This window comes from Hippichthys cyanospilos, chromosome 16, assembly GCF_059441005.1.
Source record: "Hippichthys cyanospilos isolate Australia breed blue-spotted pipefish chromosome 16, RoL_Hcya_1.0, whole genome shotgun sequence".
Lineage (NCBI taxonomy): Eukaryota > Metazoa > Chordata > Actinopteri > Syngnathiformes > Syngnathidae > Hippichthys > Hippichthys cyanospilos.
This window is the reverse complement of record NC_142384.1, coordinates 14307107-14327305: the sequence shown is the minus strand read 5'-3', so window position 1 is coordinate 14327305 and position 20199 is coordinate 14307107. Positions and strand designations below refer to the sequence as shown.

General features: G+C 42.2%; 1 protein-coding gene across 4 annotated transcripts in view; it reads right to left on the bottom strand.

The window, feature by feature from the left end:
• The window catches only part of tnrc18 (trinucleotide repeat containing 18), a 52086-nt gene extending 33948 nt beyond the window's left edge, over positions 1-18138 (bottom strand). For 3 of the 4 annotated variants that reach the window (XM_088436705.1, XM_088436707.1, XM_088436708.1), the window contains exons 1-4: positions 16919-17077; positions 15090-15466; positions 3246-3386; positions 468-569 (exon numbers count right to left, since the gene is read on the bottom strand). In XM_088436705.1, the coding sequence (XP_088292831.1) occupies positions 468-569; positions 3246-3386; positions 15090-15297 (451 nt within the window). In that variant the 5' untranslated portion in view covers positions 15298-15466; positions 16919-17077. Of the gene's footprint in view, positions 1-467; positions 570-3245; positions 3387-15089; positions 15467-16918; positions 17078-18082 lie in introns of those variants that run through there. The other variant, XM_088436706.1, reaches the window with a different exon arrangement.
• Between the last annotated feature and the right edge of the window lie 2061 nt (positions 18139-20199).

Below are 20199 nucleotides of genomic sequence, written 5' to 3'. Positions count from 1 at the left end.
TTAGAACACCCGTGGGCTACTCATGTTGTCCTTGGAAGTAATTGGTACATGCACTTTTTTTCTTTTTTTAATGGACAAAGCACATTAATCAAAAGGCAACATGCTAGACACTGCCTCTTTCGCTAAACATCCATCCGACCTCCCTGCCACCTCTTCTGCGCATAACTGCTCACCTCTCCTCTCAAAAGGAAAAAAAAAAGACACTGGCCAACAATTTACTTCAAAAAGGTGGCTTGGCAGCTAATCATATTGTGCCCTGTCCTCAAAAAAGAAAATAGTTCATTACTGGTAACAAACAGCATCAGGGGAAATGGAAACCTTGAGTTTTTTTAAAACCAACAGTAAACTGTCAAACAGTAATCAATCCATGCCTGGTACTTGTTTGGCCATGAGGACAAATGGGATGCGAGAGTGCACCCACGGTAGCAATATTTAGAGTGGCGGGAATAAGGAAGACAGTGACTGACCTTTATGGGAGTCATAGAGGTGATTTTGGGAGATTGAGGGAGGGTCCAAGTGCCCCAAGGAAAGGTAGGGACTTGAGTACAGACTGCCAGGAAGAGGGTACCCTGGGCAACAAAAACAGAATATATATTAGGTTGTTTAAAAATAATACATGAGTTGCTCTCCATTCATTTCATCCACTGAGTTGTATAAAATGTAGGCAGGCGCCAAAAGAAGTCCAGCAATGTTCACTTTTAAGACAAAAAAAATGTCATTTAAATGAATTAGAACAAACTTAATTATACTTGCACTAGACTCCAACGATTCACACTATTCTGTTTACACTGTTAACAAGCACCTTAAGTATACTTCTGTACTGGACTTATGTGTATCTTGTGTATTTTATTTCTCATATTTTATATCTCGACTTGAGGATACTGCTGGAAATGTGAATTTCCCTACGGGGATGAATAAAGTATCTATCTATCTATCTATCTATCTATCTAACTTTTCAAAGGGAGTGCACTCTTATGTTGAGCACTGAACATTCATTTTTGAGCGGACTGAATAATCTGAACAATAGCAGATTCATAAAATAGCGGCTAGAAGTGATAGGAAGAATAATAGCAGAAAGTCAATTACGCCCCATGTCGTCCGACATAATCACATTTCACTTTCATTTGCCGTTACAGCACAAAGCTTGCATCGTTGTCAAACACTCAAAACACTACTGACCAGCCATATTATACTTAATATATTTCTAACCCAGCATTAAATACTTGAGTGCCTGGAGGCAGAAAATACTGATTAAAAGAAATAGTTGTGGCCTAGATCCACTTAAGAAAATGTGCCTGTGCTTGGAACCACTTAAGAAACTTGGCCTGAATACAGAACATTCTATCTGTCAAAGCAACACCATACACTTGAAAGTTGCTGCTTTCATACACATGAAATATAAGCAGCACATAACATAGTTCCGCCCTTGAGACTATAAGGCTCTTTGATAGTTCCCATATTAAATCAGTAATAAGCTATGTTGGCACTGCAGCCTGAAGTGATTCCATTTACATTTTTTGGGCCCCCATGCGACCTGTAGCTGATTTTTTAATGACAGTGTGAACGATTGTAGTACTTGCGTAGAGACTAACGGTGTCCTCAAAGCGATTTTCACACTTTACGCGACCGTGTTTTTGTCTTCACAGACTGAAACGTACACATTAGAGGATTGCTTAGCTTCCTACTGTTGCACTTATTTTTTTTTTCCACCTGCACTTCGTTGTTCCATACGTGAGGTCAGCAGTGGGCTCGAGTCTGCCTCGGAGGCAGCTGTTGCACTCGGAGACCTGTTCTTAATATAGCAGGAGAAAAAAAAAAAAAAAAAACATGCCCTGCCCTTTATTTCCATGTGAGCAATGTGCTTGTTTGTAACTCCTATGCTAAGTGGTGTTGCCACACATCGCCACATGCCCAGGAACGCCTTGCCAAAGCATCTCGAAAGCCGCCACAGCCATTCCAGCGTGAAAGGCTGGGGAGCAGAACCAGCGTGTAAATCTGTCTACCTGGTGAGAGGCAGAAAGTGAGAGGCGAGCAGTGCTGGTGCATGGAGGAAGGCACAGTGAGGTGGAAATATAAAAAGGCAGCGTTAGACTGAGAGGGCAAATGAATGCCGTGTAGCTTTATCACTACGCTTACTTGAAACACAACAAACATCTAACATTGATCTCGAACAGCTTTGAGAATTCCTGTGCCGTGTGGGTGTGTCTCAACCACATCCAAAATCTGACTGCTGGCCAGAAATGCTTCCAGTTTTTACCTGCAGCTGCTACCATCACCAAGCACCGGGCAACTGCCTTTAGGCCATTTAAAGATTATATTTATAGCCATGTCTATGGTTTCTTCAGATAAAAAGGGGCTTTAGAAAAATGGTGCTGCTTTAATTCCGACTATACTTTTAAGTCAAATCTCCATCTATTCCATCATCTCCTGAATATTAGGTAGGTCAGACAGGGTTTATCTCCATATATGTAAGCCGCCATTGCTCACTATGTGTAACGTACCGCACGTAATTCGTCATCTTATGACTCACATGACGAAGACGACCTGTCTTAACTGCACAAAAAAGGGGATGAAAACTACAGCATCACCTCGCTCTCCAAATTCTGAGAGAGCTGTCTTTGACAGAGATCTTGGATGCTTATAGTCATGGTGGTGAATGAGTTAAATGAGACCTCTTTCTACAGTTTAGCCGTTCTCAGATGCTATTGCAAGATGCCTCATTCGATACTTTCTCCTGTTCCAGTAAGACTTAATCAGAGCACACATAAAGAGGGCACAAGGCACACACATTCAATCACTTAGTCAAGTTAAGAACGAGAGGACGGAGGACAAAGACTTCCCTGGAGGAGACAAAGACACTCATACATCCATACATGCATGCTTGTGTGTTGGAAAGCTAGGTCAGAGAGAGAGAGAGAAATGTTGGAAAGTGGGGCAGGAGAGGGCGTTGAAGAGCATGTTGGGCAGGAGGCTTGAAAAAAAAAGAAAGAAGAAAAGAAGGTAACACATTAGCGTAAGACGTGGCAGGTGAAAGTGAGAGCGCCTGACTGGAGGAAAGAGGAAGTGAGACACATTTAGGACAGAGCCAGGAGCAGAGCTACCAAGCAGAGAAAGCAAAATGGGAAGTGATGAGACACCGAGGAAGAGGAACGGGCCTGTGGGGGCCAACGGCGGCAGCCGAGTGACAGCACTCCACGTCATTTGTGTCTTTTATGGTGGTGATTGATGGACTCGCATGCATTTACCTTCGTGAGCGTGCGACGCCCAGAGCTGAGCCATGGGCAAAGCGCTTGGATTGGCTGCTCTGTATGTAGGATCAGAGGTCAAGGGGGAGGGGCATGGATAACCAGCCAGGAAGGGATTGGATCCCGTTGGGAAGGCATCACCTGGAAAAAATAAGGATTGTCAGTCACCACAGCAACCACCACTACAAAGTAAAAAGCAGTCAAAGCCAATCAATATATGGGTCATGCCAGAATGGGAGGACATTTTTCATCCCACCCATCAAATTTTAAATAATACACATACAAATACTAATATGTGCAGTTTCTGAATAAATTTACTTGGCCTGGTACAAAATCTAAAAAAAACAAAATGAGGTAAATGTGTGACGATTACACTTAAAATGTATTTATTTGATGGCCCTCCGGCAGAAACTAGACGTACAATTTGGCCCGCGGGTCCAGTCAATTTGGTCCACGGCGGGAAATTTTAATAAATTTAATAAACAACACAAACATTTAATAAACCTATCAAATAATAATTATTAGAGATGGAACACTTGTCTCACAACATGCATGCAACCCTGTTACCACAAACTTTTGAGCATGGTAGAAGCAGAATATAACCAGTTTTCCAAAAGAATGCGTAGAGCAAAAGTATGTCCTCTTTTCTAGATTTTATACTTTCATACTCTCGGTCAGCAGTAAAAACTAGCTTAAGCAGGTAGTTTCTCGTCCCAAGAGAAAGCTAACATTGGCACGGATTTGCAACCCTGTCCAAATGTCCACCAATTCTGGAATGAGCTATAGAGTACCGTTTAAAATACATAATAACAATTCCCCATAGCTTGGGTATGAATCCCTAATGAGTTTTTCAATCATGTGAAAGAACAAAGATATGTAGAACAAAAACACAACATAAAATGATCTTAAGGTCACATTCTCTTCTGGGAATGACAGTTTTATCAGCAGGAAATATAGGAGAATAAGGCTTAATGCCACCTGACAAAGTTTTTTTTTTTTTTTTTAATTTATTTATTTTTACACAAGGGCACCTTGTACTGTTGAGCTGAGGAGAGCCAAAGAATGCGCATGGATTTGAATTTCAACAAGAATGAGTGCACCACAGACATTTTATATGTCACTATCATTTCAGCCTCCCACACCTTCGCCACTGCCAGTCATACAATTTAAACAATAGTTACAAAAGCTCAAACAGCTTTCATTTAAAACAATATCAAACTTAGGCTCTAAACTGGAGTATTTGTTGACATATTATTGCAAACTAGGGCTGCGACAAATGATATTATAACGAGCAGTGCAACAAATAACAGCTATTTGAAAAATAACTGAATTGATAGTTTTTGATCATTTCAACTTTGACAGTAAACATTCTCTGATTTGTTGAAACTACATGAAACTAAATCGGACTAAATCGGATCGATTATTCTGCTTTCATGGAGGATGGCAGAGATTAGAGAATATTTATGCGGACAAGATGAAGATGAGGATATGAATCGTTATAATGAAAACAAAATGTTATCGAAACGGTTTTCTAAATGAATTGATAAGTCAATCAACCGTTGCACTTTTACTGTAGACGGTAAATTAACGTTTTATAATTGAACAGTTGCATCCTGGTTTGCGACCCATTCCAAATACGACAACAAAGACAGTTCAACTTTAGAGGTTTTTACTCGATCAAAAATCGACCACGCAGTATTCCCTTTAGGGCTCAACGTCATTAGGTTTTATTGGGTTTATTTCAGATTCAGCAGACATCATTCCTAACTTGATTATCACAACAAACAGGCATCAGTTGGACCATGATGATGTCCACTGCGTCTATTTAACCCACGCTAACCTCATTAGAGACACATGCAGGATGCGCTGTTCAAAGAATGCTGAAATCAAACAAACAACCTAATCCTTGAGAGAAAGAAATCCTTGAATCAGCACGGATACTTTTATCGGGCTATTTTTAAGCGGGCCATTAGCGAAGTTTGACCCTGTGAACTATTGCCGCCGCCGCCTCCAATCATACGTCTCAAGAGCTCGAAAAGGTTTGACCGAGGTGTCCCAGCAGCGCCCCGCCGCACCCTCGCCCAGGCCATTAACCAAAAGCGGTGCGCAGCCATTACCCTGATAAAACTATCCATGTGTGTAGGGGAAAGGGGGCTTTTGCCTCTTCCACGTGGGGGCAGGGGACAGAAGTTTGGCGTGTGGGGAATCTAAAAAAAACTTAAGGTCAATCTGCATCTAAATAAGCACTTTAAAACTGTTTTGTCAGCACAGATGCATTTTCACATCAATAAATACAACTTTATAATTAATCGCTAACATTAGCATGTACACTCACAACCTTCTTCTATGCTCTGCCCCATTACAGATTTGGTCAAGGCGATCCAAGGGGAAATGTTCAACATGTGTGTGTGTGTGTGTGTGTGTGTGTGCAGCTTAGGGAAGAGTCCTGTATGATCACAAACATGTGCAAACAGTTGTTGTTTTTTCTTCAGCGAATGCGCTTTGAAAGAGACGCGTGGCCAACAAGTACACACATATTTTATTTAAACACACTTGCAAAAACACGGGCACAAAACACACTCGCACACACAAAGTGTGATTAACCTTCAGTTTATCTCAGTCGGTTAACTCTGCTGGAAAGCGATCCCCACTATCGCCGACTGCCCCGTCAGCAGGGAGCGGCGAGACCAGTAAAACACATGTGGACTACGGCGTAACCTCTAAAGTTGAACAGTTCATTCAGAGGAGCTGGTTGAGTTTGAAGTTGTTCTGATTTCAAAACCTCTTTCCCGTGGGAAATAGAATAGAAGTGTGCTAGCCTCTAGCTGTCATAATCATAAAACATCTTTAACTATAACCTGACTTTAGAGCTGCAGCCATTGAGTATTTTTTGGTATTTGGATATTCTACATCTATTTTGAATTGAATATAAAAAATATAATTTTTTTGCTTGGTTAAAAACAATTATAACCACAGAAGACCAAATGACACATTTCCACTTAGTTAAGAATGACCAACTTTTAGATATTTGGGCACGGCTAGCTTGCGGTTGATTAGCGCAAAATGCAGCTAGCTATACTAAATTTTAGCTACTGATAAACATTAGCAACAGGTGTCATACAGTATGTCAATGCCAACGTAATTAAGTTGTTTGTTAGTGACCTGATTTGGCAATTAAAAGTGACTTGAAAACAATGTTGTGTGGTTTGTATCGAGCGCAACAGTTGCAGTAGAAAATCTAGTAGTCAAACTAATACCCCGCGACACGCTGTTGTTCTAGGTTGCAATATCAGTATCGTTTAGGAAGTGCAAACGTTGGATCAGGACACACCTACAACATGGATTAAAAACAACCACTATTTATCAAAGCTATGTCATTCATATACATGTGTGGTAGTTTCTCAGTTTGCATATTTACTGTGGGAAAATGCTTGTGAAGCATCAAAAGGGTGCCCCTTGAGCAATAGAACAAACTCAGTGCTTAATTCAAGTCAGGCTGAAAGTAAACATTTTCCATTTTCCTTCCATGAACAGCAGTCACTTGACTGCAGTATTCTGTAACGTCTATTCGCCCGCAAATTACTTTGTTGATGAGAAGCGGGTGTGCTTTTACTGTGGCATCTTCTTGTTCATTTACTCCCATTATTGTAGTCAATTGAGTGAGTCGGCAATGAAAGGAAAGCCGTGCAAACGCAAAGAAAACAGATGACAAAAATATAAATTTCTGGTAAAGTAAATATAAGACATATTAAGAGATTCATATAGGCCCAGAACAGCTGTCGTTCTCAAATTATTCAATGATATACCACCTACCCCCTGCGCTATTTTTTTTTTCCAACAAGTAACCACTAACTAGTACAAATGCATCTGATTTATTAAACTTTGGAGGTAGATTTGTAGTTATTTTATCTTTCAATTGATTAATTTGGAAGGAAATATGCACTGGTTCTGTCGCGGCATTCGACTTGCTAATACCTGCAGAAATGCTCTGAAGTGCCTTCATGAAACGGTTAACCCCTTTTGCAAACAGCCGAGCTACACTATGCACCAAGTAACATTAAATTACAAAAATAAAACAGCTGTAAGAATGTATTTTAACGTAAAATAATTAAAGCGTTTACAAAACAAACTTAGGCTGTACGTGAATACACTTATAACACTACCTTTTGGTTCGTTCCATCCATGCCTCTTTCCAGTTGTTAATTCATGTATACGTGTGCTTGCTTGGGAGAGAATTGTAGTCAACACACATTTTACACGCAATGCAGCCAATCACCACCTGCCAAGTAGGTTTAGTTCCCCAGCAGCTCACATTCCTTCAGGCCAAAGAGCAGGGTAAAGAACACGTTAAGCAGCACAGTTGCTTGAGTCGAGTACGGACCATTATAGCATCACAGCTGCCTACTGCACCAGACACAATTTGCGCACACACACACACACAAAAATAAGGTGTGTCAAAAAGCGCTACGACTAGACAAGAAAAACATTTCAAATGCACACTACATGCCTTGGAAATAATCCTCCTGGAGTGTAACGCAATAATATTCTTCTCGACTAGGATGTGTCAAATGCTCTTCTTGAGTACTGAACAGGGTACCATAGCAAAAATCCTTTTTAGCTTTTCTGCTTGGTGAAGGCCATGGTAAAGATGGGGGGCTAACCTTTGCCTCCTCCTTCCAAAAACAACACCTAAAACGTAGTTCCAAGGGAAAGGGTTCTTGAAATGTTTTTAGTCTGATTACCTTCCTCGCTTTCTTCCAAAGCCTTTTTTCCCTTTAACTCTCAACCCTTCACAATACTACACACAATACTACCCCCCCCCCCCCCCCCCCCCCCCCACCACACACACACACACACACACACACACACAGACTGACAGACTGCTCCCACTTCACAAGATGGTTACTTTGCCATATTGGTTCGACTGAGTTGCCGGGAAACATGCTTTGAGTCCAAGCATCTTCTGAGCCTTCACATTCAAATCTAGATAAAAGCGACTGAATGGTCTGTAAGAAATCAATTCGGGGGGAAAGATGCAACCATGGCCAAGAGTGGAATCAGTGAACTGGCATAGGGTTAAGGGGGACAACAATCATGAGCACAAATCAATGACATTTTCAACCAAAATAAATCATACAAAGGCAATAACGAAACAGATACAAAAGCAAGTAGAAATTAAAACAACAAAACCGGCGCGCGCGCACACACACCATCTGTTATCTATCATCAGTTGGAGGTTGTTTTTGGGAGGGGGGGCATCAATTGATATCTGGTTTTTATTTCCTGCAAAAAAACAAACAAACGATAAAAACTGCTCTGTTTCCAGTACCCGCCACCACCAAGCGCCACACTGCCACTGGTAAAACGTAGCAAGAAGCTTTTCATTCCATTATACAAAAAAAGTCGGATGTAGATTTACAACACAGACGTTCACGTGTAAAAGTTTGAAATACGTGCTGAATATAGAGTGGAATAACCCAAAATACCACATAGCTAATATGGTTCAGATTATCTCCAACTGTCATTGCTGCTCTTTGATACCAAGATATAAAAGCACAGTAGAGAACATTTTTGCCCGCTGATATTTGAATAATTTAGAAATGGAGGCATGTGTTAGCAGTGAGACTGTCTTGGCATCTCAAATATCTTCTGCACACAGTTTGGAAACAAAGCTACTGGTTACAGTACTGGGTATCAGTGACAAATTGACAACACATATCCAGTATAATACACACACTACTATACCACTACTACACAAGAATTTCAACACCACGTGCATTCCAAAAGGGATTATTTACGAACTGTAAATACAGTCGTGGATTTTTGTTCGCCTATCTATGTCGACTATGTATAGTGTCAGCTAATGGCAGATTAAAATGTTCTTCCATGTGATGGCAGAAGGTACAAAATTTCAGGTATTTCGAAACAATGTATATAAAATGTCTGTTAGGGAAGTTTGATGCTACTTATCAATACGTAACATATAAGGATGGTATTTGTACCCTGCATTCTGTGACAATTTTGTCTGGTGGACAGCCATGAGATTTTTCCAGTGTGAAAAGTTTGGCTAAGCTCAATAAAGGATAGTAAACACTGCCTGATTAAATAAACATTTGGTCTGCGAGAGTCCCGAGTAGTTCTTAACACTCGGACCATACAGTTCCCAAGTCAACAACTGCAGTGTGATCTACAAAAAAAAAGATTCGCACAAACCTCTCACCATACCCTATTTAAGAACCGGCGTGTGTTTTGAAGCGACACAAGTGTCGAACAAGTGCGGAATTTGCTTGTACGGTTGACATACAATAGAGTGCAGTGCGGAGATGACAATCAATTGTTGATTAAACAAAGCACGGATCGGCGTGCCGAAACAACGCTTTTCCCTCGCTCATACACTACACATTGAGACTGTTAATTGTAGGGTCTTATTCCAAATATGTGACCTTTTGTAAGGGGACAAGCAGAGACTCAACAGGCAAGCATAAAGACAAGCCGCCACGCTCTGTGTGACCTTTGTGTGTTTGAATTTTAGAGTCGCTTCTGGCAGACAGGACAAGTTAGCTAATGCACTGGGTATTTCAACATGCTACAGCATGCTCATTTGTGCATCCTCCAAACACACACACACGAGTCTATCAGTCTCACGTTTGACAGCTGTGTGTGCGAGGTATGCCTGTGAGCCGTTTGTCTACCTCTGACAGGTTTATTGTAGCAGGGCAGCAGTGCCTTGTGCTTTCCCTTAAAGAGCCTGTTTTCTTTCCTGAAAGATTCAATTTATCTGAGAGGGGACGTGTCCTCCGTCTTCTCGCGCGCACACACAGAGAGGACTGTGCCTTGCTCACATATAAACACACGCACTCACTACATTAATATTAACGTAAACAGACGCTATCCGAGCGCCGTGGAAGACAAATTGGTATTGGCTGAGACAACACGGTCCTGCCCTACGAGCTGCATGAATTATACTTGCACTCGGGTACCTCACTGTGCATATTGTACTGTATGTGTGTGTGTGAGAGTAAGACAGAGAGAGTGTTTGAAGGGCCACCACATTCATCTGACTGTAAACGAGTGCGCTGTGGTCGTGATAAAGCTCTATGCAGCTAGTCCCAAGGGAAAGCCCCTGGCCCGAACAGCAATAAGCACAATCACATGCTCCTATTCCCACACATAAGACATCGCTTCTCTCACAAACAAATCTCAGATATTACCCCCTTTACGAGAAAAGGGGAAAAAAACCTTTCTACCTTGGAGATGTAAAGCCAATTGAGCCTTCAGCTTGTGCAGCCTCGCCTCAACACCTCCATTGGCTCGTCATTCTCTCCGATAATCATTTGGTCACTTGTGCATGCATGCATTCAAAAGCTGCTCCAAAATATTAGTGGGAATTTGACTCCTAAGTAACTGTCGCAACGGACAATCGTTTTACAGTAAGCTAAATGACGCCCAGTTTGCATCTGCATCTGGAATCTATCCCCAAAACACTCATCGCTCACAGGCCATGTTTACAGTAGTTGTTTGGATGGAAAAACACATCACACTTTCCGGGAAATGCAAGTGAGCATTAAATGTTGAAAATGTTGCTAAAGCTGGGAAATGGGGGCATTGTTAGTGAATTGCGCAACTAAACGCCGTCTTGATTGTCAACACACTTTAGAAATTAGCCTTGAAATGCCTCCAGCTTTTTCAGAATATTGGTGAAGAGAGACGCTTTCTGGCCATGTCTCATTCATCAGAGTAGTTACATTTTTGTAGGTCCTACATCTGCTGCTCTCCATGCACAAGGGAGGTAGCAGGACAGATGGCCTCAATCTGGTGACGAAAGGCTACAGCAGACCTCCGGTAGACAGAGAAAAATGTACAGCCACAAATAGCGACTCGGATTGCAAAATTTTAGACATGGGGGAAAAAGTAGTTAACCGTTTACTGTTTAAAGCTTGTGCGTGGTAGAAAGCTTAGAATCACAACTTGTGTATAACGTGGTGTTTCTCAAATTGTGTACATGAAGGCACTTCAAGGGGTACAAGAGATTTTAAGCATGGTTACTTTCTCTAATTTAATGCCATGAAAAGAACGATATCTTTTTTTCTTACAATTGAAGAGCAAATTAATTGGAAAATCAAGCAACTTATGACTAAAATATGACTTCTTTCAGTTTTAGATGGATGTTTATTGTCAATAGTGCTGCTTTTTTTTCTTTTAGCGGAGCAAGAAATAAAACAGATGACCTTACATTATATTCTGAAGCTTCTGAACAAAATGCGCTAAGAGATACGACCACAAATGTAGTTTCAAAGTTTGATAAATCAGATGCAGATGGCACAGCACTTCAGTTTAAGTCCTTTTTTCCACATCCAATAAAAATGTTCTACCCGAAATTGTTACAAGGGAAACTCAATTAAGTCAGGTGAAAATAAGCCTCTTTTACATCCACATATTCTTCATATACATCAATTTACTGATAACGGAAGATGCATTAATACATAGCAGCCTTTTACACTGAACGCAGCAAAGCGAGATTTCACCACAACTATGCACGCTTTCACGCAGCCACGTATCAACCGACAAATCAGATAATTAGACGCAGGACATGTCAGCGATCGCATCTGTTGGGTATAAAATACTTGTGGTACACTAGCAATTGCTTTCAACATAGCAGGGAGCCAGAAGTGAATGTCAGGTGTTAAACTTTACACACCATTATTGGCACTAGATTCCACACGAGGCAGGGTCATGTGACTCAGTCCCCTACTCCAAACAGCGCCGTGAAAAAAGAAAAAGAGGAAAAATGCCATATTTTCAAGGCGGTGCGAAAGGATGTCAAAGCGAACCCCCTGTGATGGTGTGATAGTCCAATCTGCTATTGGTACAAAAAGAAAATATATTCAATTCAATTCCATATAACAAAAACAACCAGCTTGGCTCATTTAATGACTCACTAGGTGCTTGAGTTCAAGCCGTTTGCGGTAATTAAAAGTGGAACATCGCTACTATTTGCAATTACCAAATAACTGTCATGTCGCGGAGCCAGGGTTTTATTATTGCAAGCACGGGACTGCTATCTCAATCCTGTTTGGTTGATGTAATCTGTAGGGATTTGATATTGAAGAGAAGCCATAAAGCCAAACGACCTGTTTCATATGCTGCTGTGTGGGCTGGTGAGAGTGTGCGGAGGGGAAGAGTCACAGAGTGAGAGGGTCAGCATGTGGGCAGAAACAAACACATCCTCCTTTCAGAAACAGAAGACAGAACGATTGGGTCAATTTCGCCGCAAAAACACACCCTGCGACTAAAAAGTTAAAACGTCATCACAAAGACTTCTGTTAAAAACGAATCCAATTTAAATATTCAATTAAATTGAAACGAAATTTCAAATGTTGAAAAGTCAACAAGTCTCAGTCAACTGCCAATAGCCAATCAAATACTGCTGCTACGACACATGCATAAAAATAACTATGTTTGAGAATATAGCTGGGTAAATCCTCCAGTGGTTTTATTAGCCCACAAGGTCATTCTGCAGCTTTTCCATGCAACGGGGCACTCTGAACCACATGTCACATTTGAGCCGACCCCACCAACCCCTTTCAGCCTTGTCCCTGTGTTATACGTGCACTCAGGGCTGGCAACGAGGCGCTCTAAGACAATCAGACCAGGGTGAAGCCCTGCTCCACACGCTGCCTGTCAAGTTGGACCTTGTTTTTGTTTTTCAGCCCTCCTCACACTTTCACCTTTTTCCGAGAGATAAGCAGCAATACCAGCGGGAAGTGAAGGGAGGATGTATTTTCCGGGTGTGGGCAAAGCTAGCTAGCTGTTTTGAAATTATATTTCCACAACTGAGCGCTACATAGTTTTGAACAATCTGCAGAAAGGCACCAAAAGGTTATGACCATTCTTTGTCACCCCAAACAGATTCTGAGGAATTTTTGGGAGGCACCCAGTACAGTGAGCGCTGTGGTTGCAGAGCCACAGACCCGTGTTGGCACCCTTAAAACGCCGCTACTAAAAACAAGTGGTCATGTGTCGATCTGAAGCGCCGCTCCGGTCAGATGACCTGGAAATGTTTTCCATGTCATTTGAGAAATTGTAGAGACCTGGAAAAAAAGAAGTCATGCTGCAGCACGACCGTTAAATATGCTCTTCACTCCTGATGCTGATTGCATGGCTGACATGGTGAGGTCATGCGTGTGTTTGGGGAGATGACAAATGCACACTCTTTAGGGGGTCTCGTTTCATTTTACCTGACATGGAAAACAGTGCTACCTCTACCGCTGTATGCCCCCGGAGCAAAAAAAAAATGCCTCTATACACTAATGACATCTTGCCATCATGCATGTAGACGCACTACGCTACAGTGAATTGTTATCCAAGTGAGAGTTGATAGAACCTTTTCGGTTTTCACGTTTAAGAGCAGAGCGGTGTCTGTCACCTTTGAATTACACGTTTCCCACTGCGGCGGGTTGTTCTGTTATTACATCTAAATATTAACAGTGTATGGTTTATTTTTAAACTTGTTTGACAGTTAAGACTGAGACACAAAACACTGCCCGTGTGTACACTTAATAGAAAATGATGGTGACATTTAACTCTGCTTTTTCAACTTACGGTATAATTTATTCTAAATATAAACAAATCAAAAGCCAACCAGTGTAAAGAAAATAGATTATGTTCATCTGGGGGGGGGGGGGGGGGGGGGGGGGGGGGGTCATCACACACCCCACCGTGACACAAACTACACACAAACCACATTCAACAATAAGTCGAAAGCTGGCGCACATCTGAAACATTAGCATCTCTTGGGGTTTACCCTTGAACAGAAACCAGAGAAACTGTAATTGTATATCTGTCTGCAGCAACATGACTTCAGGGGGGGACGTAACATGATGACAGTATTTGTCAGACTTTCCATTTCAAAAGAAAAAAAAAAAAACCCCACACACCTAAAACTGTAACCTTTCCTCCATACAACATTTATTTATAACCTCGAAGCTTCTGACGTTTCCCTGGTTGACCACAAGACTATACACAAACACACAAAACTTCCATTACTAATAACAGGAGCAGACGTGACACGGCAGTGTAACTACTAGGTAAATCGCTAGCTGAGAGGGGAACAACAAACACTGCTTTTGATCTACTGACTGGTCAAGTAATGCAAAAACACTCATCAGCTAGAATAACACAAAGAGGTTGGTTTAATGGGTTACGGTAAAGTCCCTTCACCAACAAACGCTCAAGACCATTCAGCTCCCCCTTTCAAAATAGATTTAACACTGCGCGAGAAACGGGAAGAGAAGTAACAGCCACTGGCAGCATGCTCCGCGAGAGAGAAAAGTGCTCCCGATTAGTCCAGATGCATTGTCACTATAATAAACACTGCAATCCAGTCCAAGCGGCAGTTAAGTATCACATTGCTGCAACATCACATGTCGAGCAGTCCGATTTTGACAACATGCACATTTGCAACATAAATGGCGGTTTAATGGTCCACGTGCAATCCAAGAGCATTGCACACCGACCTGCCCACTGCTGTGCTCCTGTTTGGGCCAAGTACTTTTCCACTCATGTTGCCCATGCAAACCGTGGGAATCCTTAACACACTATCCCGTACTTTCATATCTCAAACTCACCCCAGCTTCTTTTTATTGTTATCCTCTTTACAGTCACTGCCTCCATAAAACAAGGCGACATCTGGTCGAATTCCCACACACTATAACATCATCCAGTAACGAACATGCATGCCAAGTGACACAAACAGTCCGCCTTTAAAGTTAATAGTTAATCCTTAGTAGGGTATTTTATTGCAGTCTTGGTGGCATTGAAAATAGTGCAAGATTTAGTACTCACTGTGGTGTCCGTGCAGGTTAATAGCCGATGATAAGAATTTTCCGGAGTGGAGAGGAGGCGGGTGTGTCGCGGCCAAGTGGCCGGGGGAAGGAGGGATCCTCCCGGCTGCTCCTGCAGCCCCGAGTCGGTGAGACTCCAAGGCAAGCCCCGCCAGCAACGGGGGAGGTACGTGGACGGATCGGGGAGCTCCAAAATCTCGGCCATCCATTATCCAAAACAGGGAAAGTTAGGATAAAAAATTGTCCCTTTCGGATAGAAGAACTATTCCGGAAAAAGCCAGTTTGGAGCTATAATAACAACAATAATAATAATAATAATAAAAATAATATCTTTAGTGGTCCGGGAGATTCAGACTCATTTTCAGCCATTCTGCTGACCTGTGAAAGAAAACAGAACAATCGTTTGATTTACAATACAAAAGAATCTACATTTTAAAAGAGATGCATTCGTTCATGTGCATTTTTCATCATTTCGGCGACTAAGCGGGGCAAATGTGCAATGACGCAGTTTGAAAAATACACACTTAAAACGAACTGTTGGCTCGGTATCAGTATTACACGAGTTTAACTCAAAAGTAAATCATTTAATTGCGATTGCACCTAAATCTAAAGCTTAACGGCTCCATGTTTCGGCATAAAAGAGCCGCTCCACCCCCCGTCGCGGAGCGAGCAGTCTGCCGCTACAGGGCTTCGCATCACGGGGAAAAACGACCAGCACGTACCGGTCAGGGGCTCCGCGCCGCCATGAACATTGTCGCCGATTTTTCCATACAAACTCACGCGTTCATATTTCTATGCATTTTCATATCTTTAACGCCAATTTCGCACTTTGGGCTGTAAACGCTGCGCAAACTAATCGCAGCATAAATATTCATCAAATTCAAATTTCGAACGTATTAAATTAAAATTGCAACTAGAAAGCAGTCGTTCGAGCCACGGTGGCGTTTTCATGGTAACATTTTTAGTCTGCCGCTATGTGTGCTACTTTGAAGACAGTAAAATGTCATTTACCACCGAATTACGTCGTAGATTTGTGTAGATGTATAGGCATAAGCTATGTAAGGTTTTAGTCAATATTTTTACAAGTTTAACCTGCTTTGTAAATGCGCTCTCCGCGAGCGAGCACGGCGTCTTCAATTGTAAAATGAATGATTGTGGTGAAAGTAAAAGGATACAATTGCACACCGCCTTTTACGCTACTATTCATAATAACTCGCGTTAACTTTAAAAAGGGCGGCAGCTATTAATTGTGACTTTTAAATAGTTTTATTTGTTTTACAATAATGAATGAATTAACTAAACAAACCCGGAAAACGTCAAGTCAACCCACAACATAAATGTGATTCGATACAGTGCAACGTAAGGAGAAAACAGAGCGAAAGTGGACTTAACCTTCAAACGCTGCAAGCAAACATTACAGCATTGACTCGTGATATGCTGTGCAGGCGGCGAGGATCTTTACCCTCGACAAGAGTCATTTTGAATCCGTCTTGAAGGCAATCCGGCAACCAAACACTTTACTTCGACAAGCAATATTCTCGAAGCCGTCCGCGGAGTAACGACTTGATTCGGGGCTGTGATCTGCGTGGTTCAGTGGCGGAGAAACACGACATTAAGAGCCACGTTTCAAAGTTTGCGGCCGATCGGTTAACGGCTAAACTTTCTCTGGCAATGGGGGAGGCTGTTTTTAAAAAGTCACGTTTTCACTCCGCAGACAACTGAAGAACATCTCCGATCAAAAATAATCTTGTGGGAAACTGCGAGAAATTGCAACATTTGTCATGGAAGGCGACCGAAGGAAAAGTATGAAAACAAAGTCAAAGCGCTTACTTGGAAAGGGAGGGGTGTTTAGGAAGCGAGGACACGATTGCAAAATGCCAAACAGTCTCGCAAAGTGAGTCCAAGTTGCTTGGAGAACTGCTGAGGTCCATTCCGGGCTCACTCGAAGGTGAACTAGGGGGGGGAAAGGGGAAGAGAAAACCCCCGTCTCGTGCGTTTACTCCTCAGCAATGAAACATAGCATTGTTTTACAAGCCCCGCCCCTTTAACAAGCACCGCCCACATAAGAACACCCGCCCAATGGGTGACAAATTCTCCTCTGCAATTGGCCATTGCTCACGTCCATCATATTCCCAAACACTGGCCCCTTCCCAGCGCTATAAAACAAATTATGGAGCGAGATAGGTTGGGCTGGTTCGAGTTCCCCCCTCTCTCGTTCTCTCCTCTGGACTACGCGATCAAAATCGAGGGGTGCTGGGACGATTGTTGGTGCTGGTGGGTTTGCAACGACACCCACGCTCAACATTTCCACGCTGATTGAAACGGACGTGCAAAGCACAGCGAAAACACGGCTATGCTTTTTAAAGTAATTTACTTGCTAGAGGAATGCTTTTGATCTCAAAATCTTGCAAAAACATGTCTATAAGTGTGTTGATTTACATTTATATTCCAGGTTTTATTTGACAGAGCCTTCAAGATGCAAATGCACCATAACAGACCGAAGGTGCTATAGCGCCACATGCGTCCTTTGCGCATTCAGAGGGTCCTCAAATTTGCATCAGAAGAGGAGGGAAATGTTTTACTTTGCTTATGCAAAAACTCTACTCAAGAAGCGAACCCCGAAACTTCCCATTGCGCTCCCCGCCCTCCCCTGCACTACCTCTGCTCGAGTGCGGTTATGCAGTTCCAACAAATGTTGATTAAAAAATCTGACACGGTTTCAAGCTGCCCATGTCACCCCTCCTTTCCCGACGACTCCAGCCCCTCCTCTCTTGGCAGTGTCGGTTTCAAGGCGATCCTCCGGTAGCGTAAGCCTGGAGGCTGCGAGTCCGTGAAGGGAGAATCGTGTGCTAGTTCGTCAATAAACGGAGGGATAAACAACGCAATTGACACACACGCGCTCCAACGAGATCACTTCTAGTCACAAAAAGGACACCGGATCGCGGATCAGGTTGAACTAGAGGTTGATCATCCAAAGCCCTCTTGGCGACTCACCCTTAGCAAGACCCGGGGAGGGAGTGCCCGGGCTGGGATCAGATGTGTGCGATGTCCCGCGCCGAGCCCTCCGAGGGGACCGAGGCGCCTTTTGTTCTCCTCCCTCCAACTGAGAATCCAGACAATGGGTTGCAGATTAGGGTCCCATTGTTGCTCTCTTCACCCCACAAACATTTGGCTGGTTTCATCTTTTCCTCTTGTCAAATATTGCGCCGCTGGTGGGGGTCTTATCTCTACTTTGGAGGTGGGTGGTTTATGGAACTCATTCATGCAGAATAATTTTATACACGATGCAAAATACTTGTGACAAAAATTAACTCCTGGAAACAATTTTATGTCATTGCGGACTGCTACGAACGCAACTGTTTAAACAAGCATGCAATATGATCCGTAACGTCACTATTGTAACATGCTGTGATGTCACAAACATCTCAGTTATTACAGCCAGGGCATTACAGTAGACCATATGAGGCATTTTTCTGTTTTTTTGTGTGTGTTTTTACTTACTTATTTCTTACACGAATCCTTCTGGAGCTGCTTATATGAAATCATTGAGTGATAATCCACAAATGCTGTAGAAGGTAAGTAAAAGTCACAGCAAAAGCACAATTGTAACCTTTCTTATGAATTTCACCCAACTCAAACCACATCTTGGAATAATACTATGGGGGTTTTGGTCAATACGTTGTAAATGATTAGAGTTGGTGACAAGAATATCTGATTGGGCATGTGGCTGCATAAACCCATAGGGGACAAGAGCACAGACAGCATTGATGAATTCAGTTGGGGGTTCACTGCTCTCTGGAAAGGACGTGTAAATAAATAAATACAGGAAGATGTATCCCCCGCATAAGCACCCACCCCTCAGTTCATAATAAAACCAGAAGAGACACATTCACTTTCCCACAACCATGGGAGCAGCCATAAATAACAGATCTTATAGGTGACCCCACCCATTCTGCTCACACACTTACAGGGAGAGAGCACGCATGCCCCCGAGGCTCAATCCTTCACCAGCTCATACTCCAGTCCGTTACTGTTACTGTTATTGAGGCAAGTACCACTGCATTGCAGCACGACTAATCTGGGGAAGGCTTAATTGTAGCATTGTGCATGATGGGCTGAAAGGTACGGCAGCAGACGCAAATGCAATAAACACAAGCCTCTGTTATGACATGAGTGACACCAACCCCCATATGAAGCAATTCAATATACATATACTAGTCTCATGGGGTACCTGTCAATCAGCAGATGGTGCCTTGCAGGGTTTTACTGGAGGTGGGTGTGGTGGTGGTGGCTGTGTGTGTGTGTGTGTGTGTGTGTGTGTGTGTGTGTGTTTTGGGGGTGGTGGTTGCTAGAAAACCAACATATTGGTCACACATACGCCTACCCAGGGGCGTAGCCCAGAAATTTTCTAGGGGGTGGACAGAGTGACACAACAACTCAGTGAGGGGCGGCCAGGGGTGGCGTGCATACAGTAGTCAGGGTATGATTGTTGTTGATTGTATACATTTAAATGTAAATATAGAATTAATATAAATGCATAGACTGCAATATTGCGTGCATGTAAAAATTGGAGAAAAATCACAGATGTAATGGCCATGACCGCTCAGGCCAGCCGCCCCTGTGCCCATTATGTTAGAAACATGCAAAATGACACTTCGTAGGTAAAGATCTGAAACAAATCATCGATTGGTCGACAACTATTTGATTATCAGATCAATAAATAGTCTCCTACTTCTGTAGTCCTCCATGTAAGGAAATTTATTATCTTGGTTTTTAATCTTAAATAATAAATAAAAGGAAAAGATTTGATTTCACTTTGGAGAAAAAGAATACATTTGTGTTCTTTTCTTCTGACTTCCATACAAACTAGTAACTGAAACTTTGTTATTTATGTTATTTCACTCAGTTTTTAAAAAAAAAGTATTTTTCCTTCTGAAATGTGAAATACATAACTCCAGGAAGTAAAAAAAAAAATCTGTTAACTTAGTAAGGAGATTCTGCTAACCATGTAAATGGCCTCTTATTTTTTTTTTTTAAACCGAATGTAAGTGAAATCCTAGCATAATTGTAATTTGGAAACTTTACTTGACGTTTGATGAAGTCATATCGGC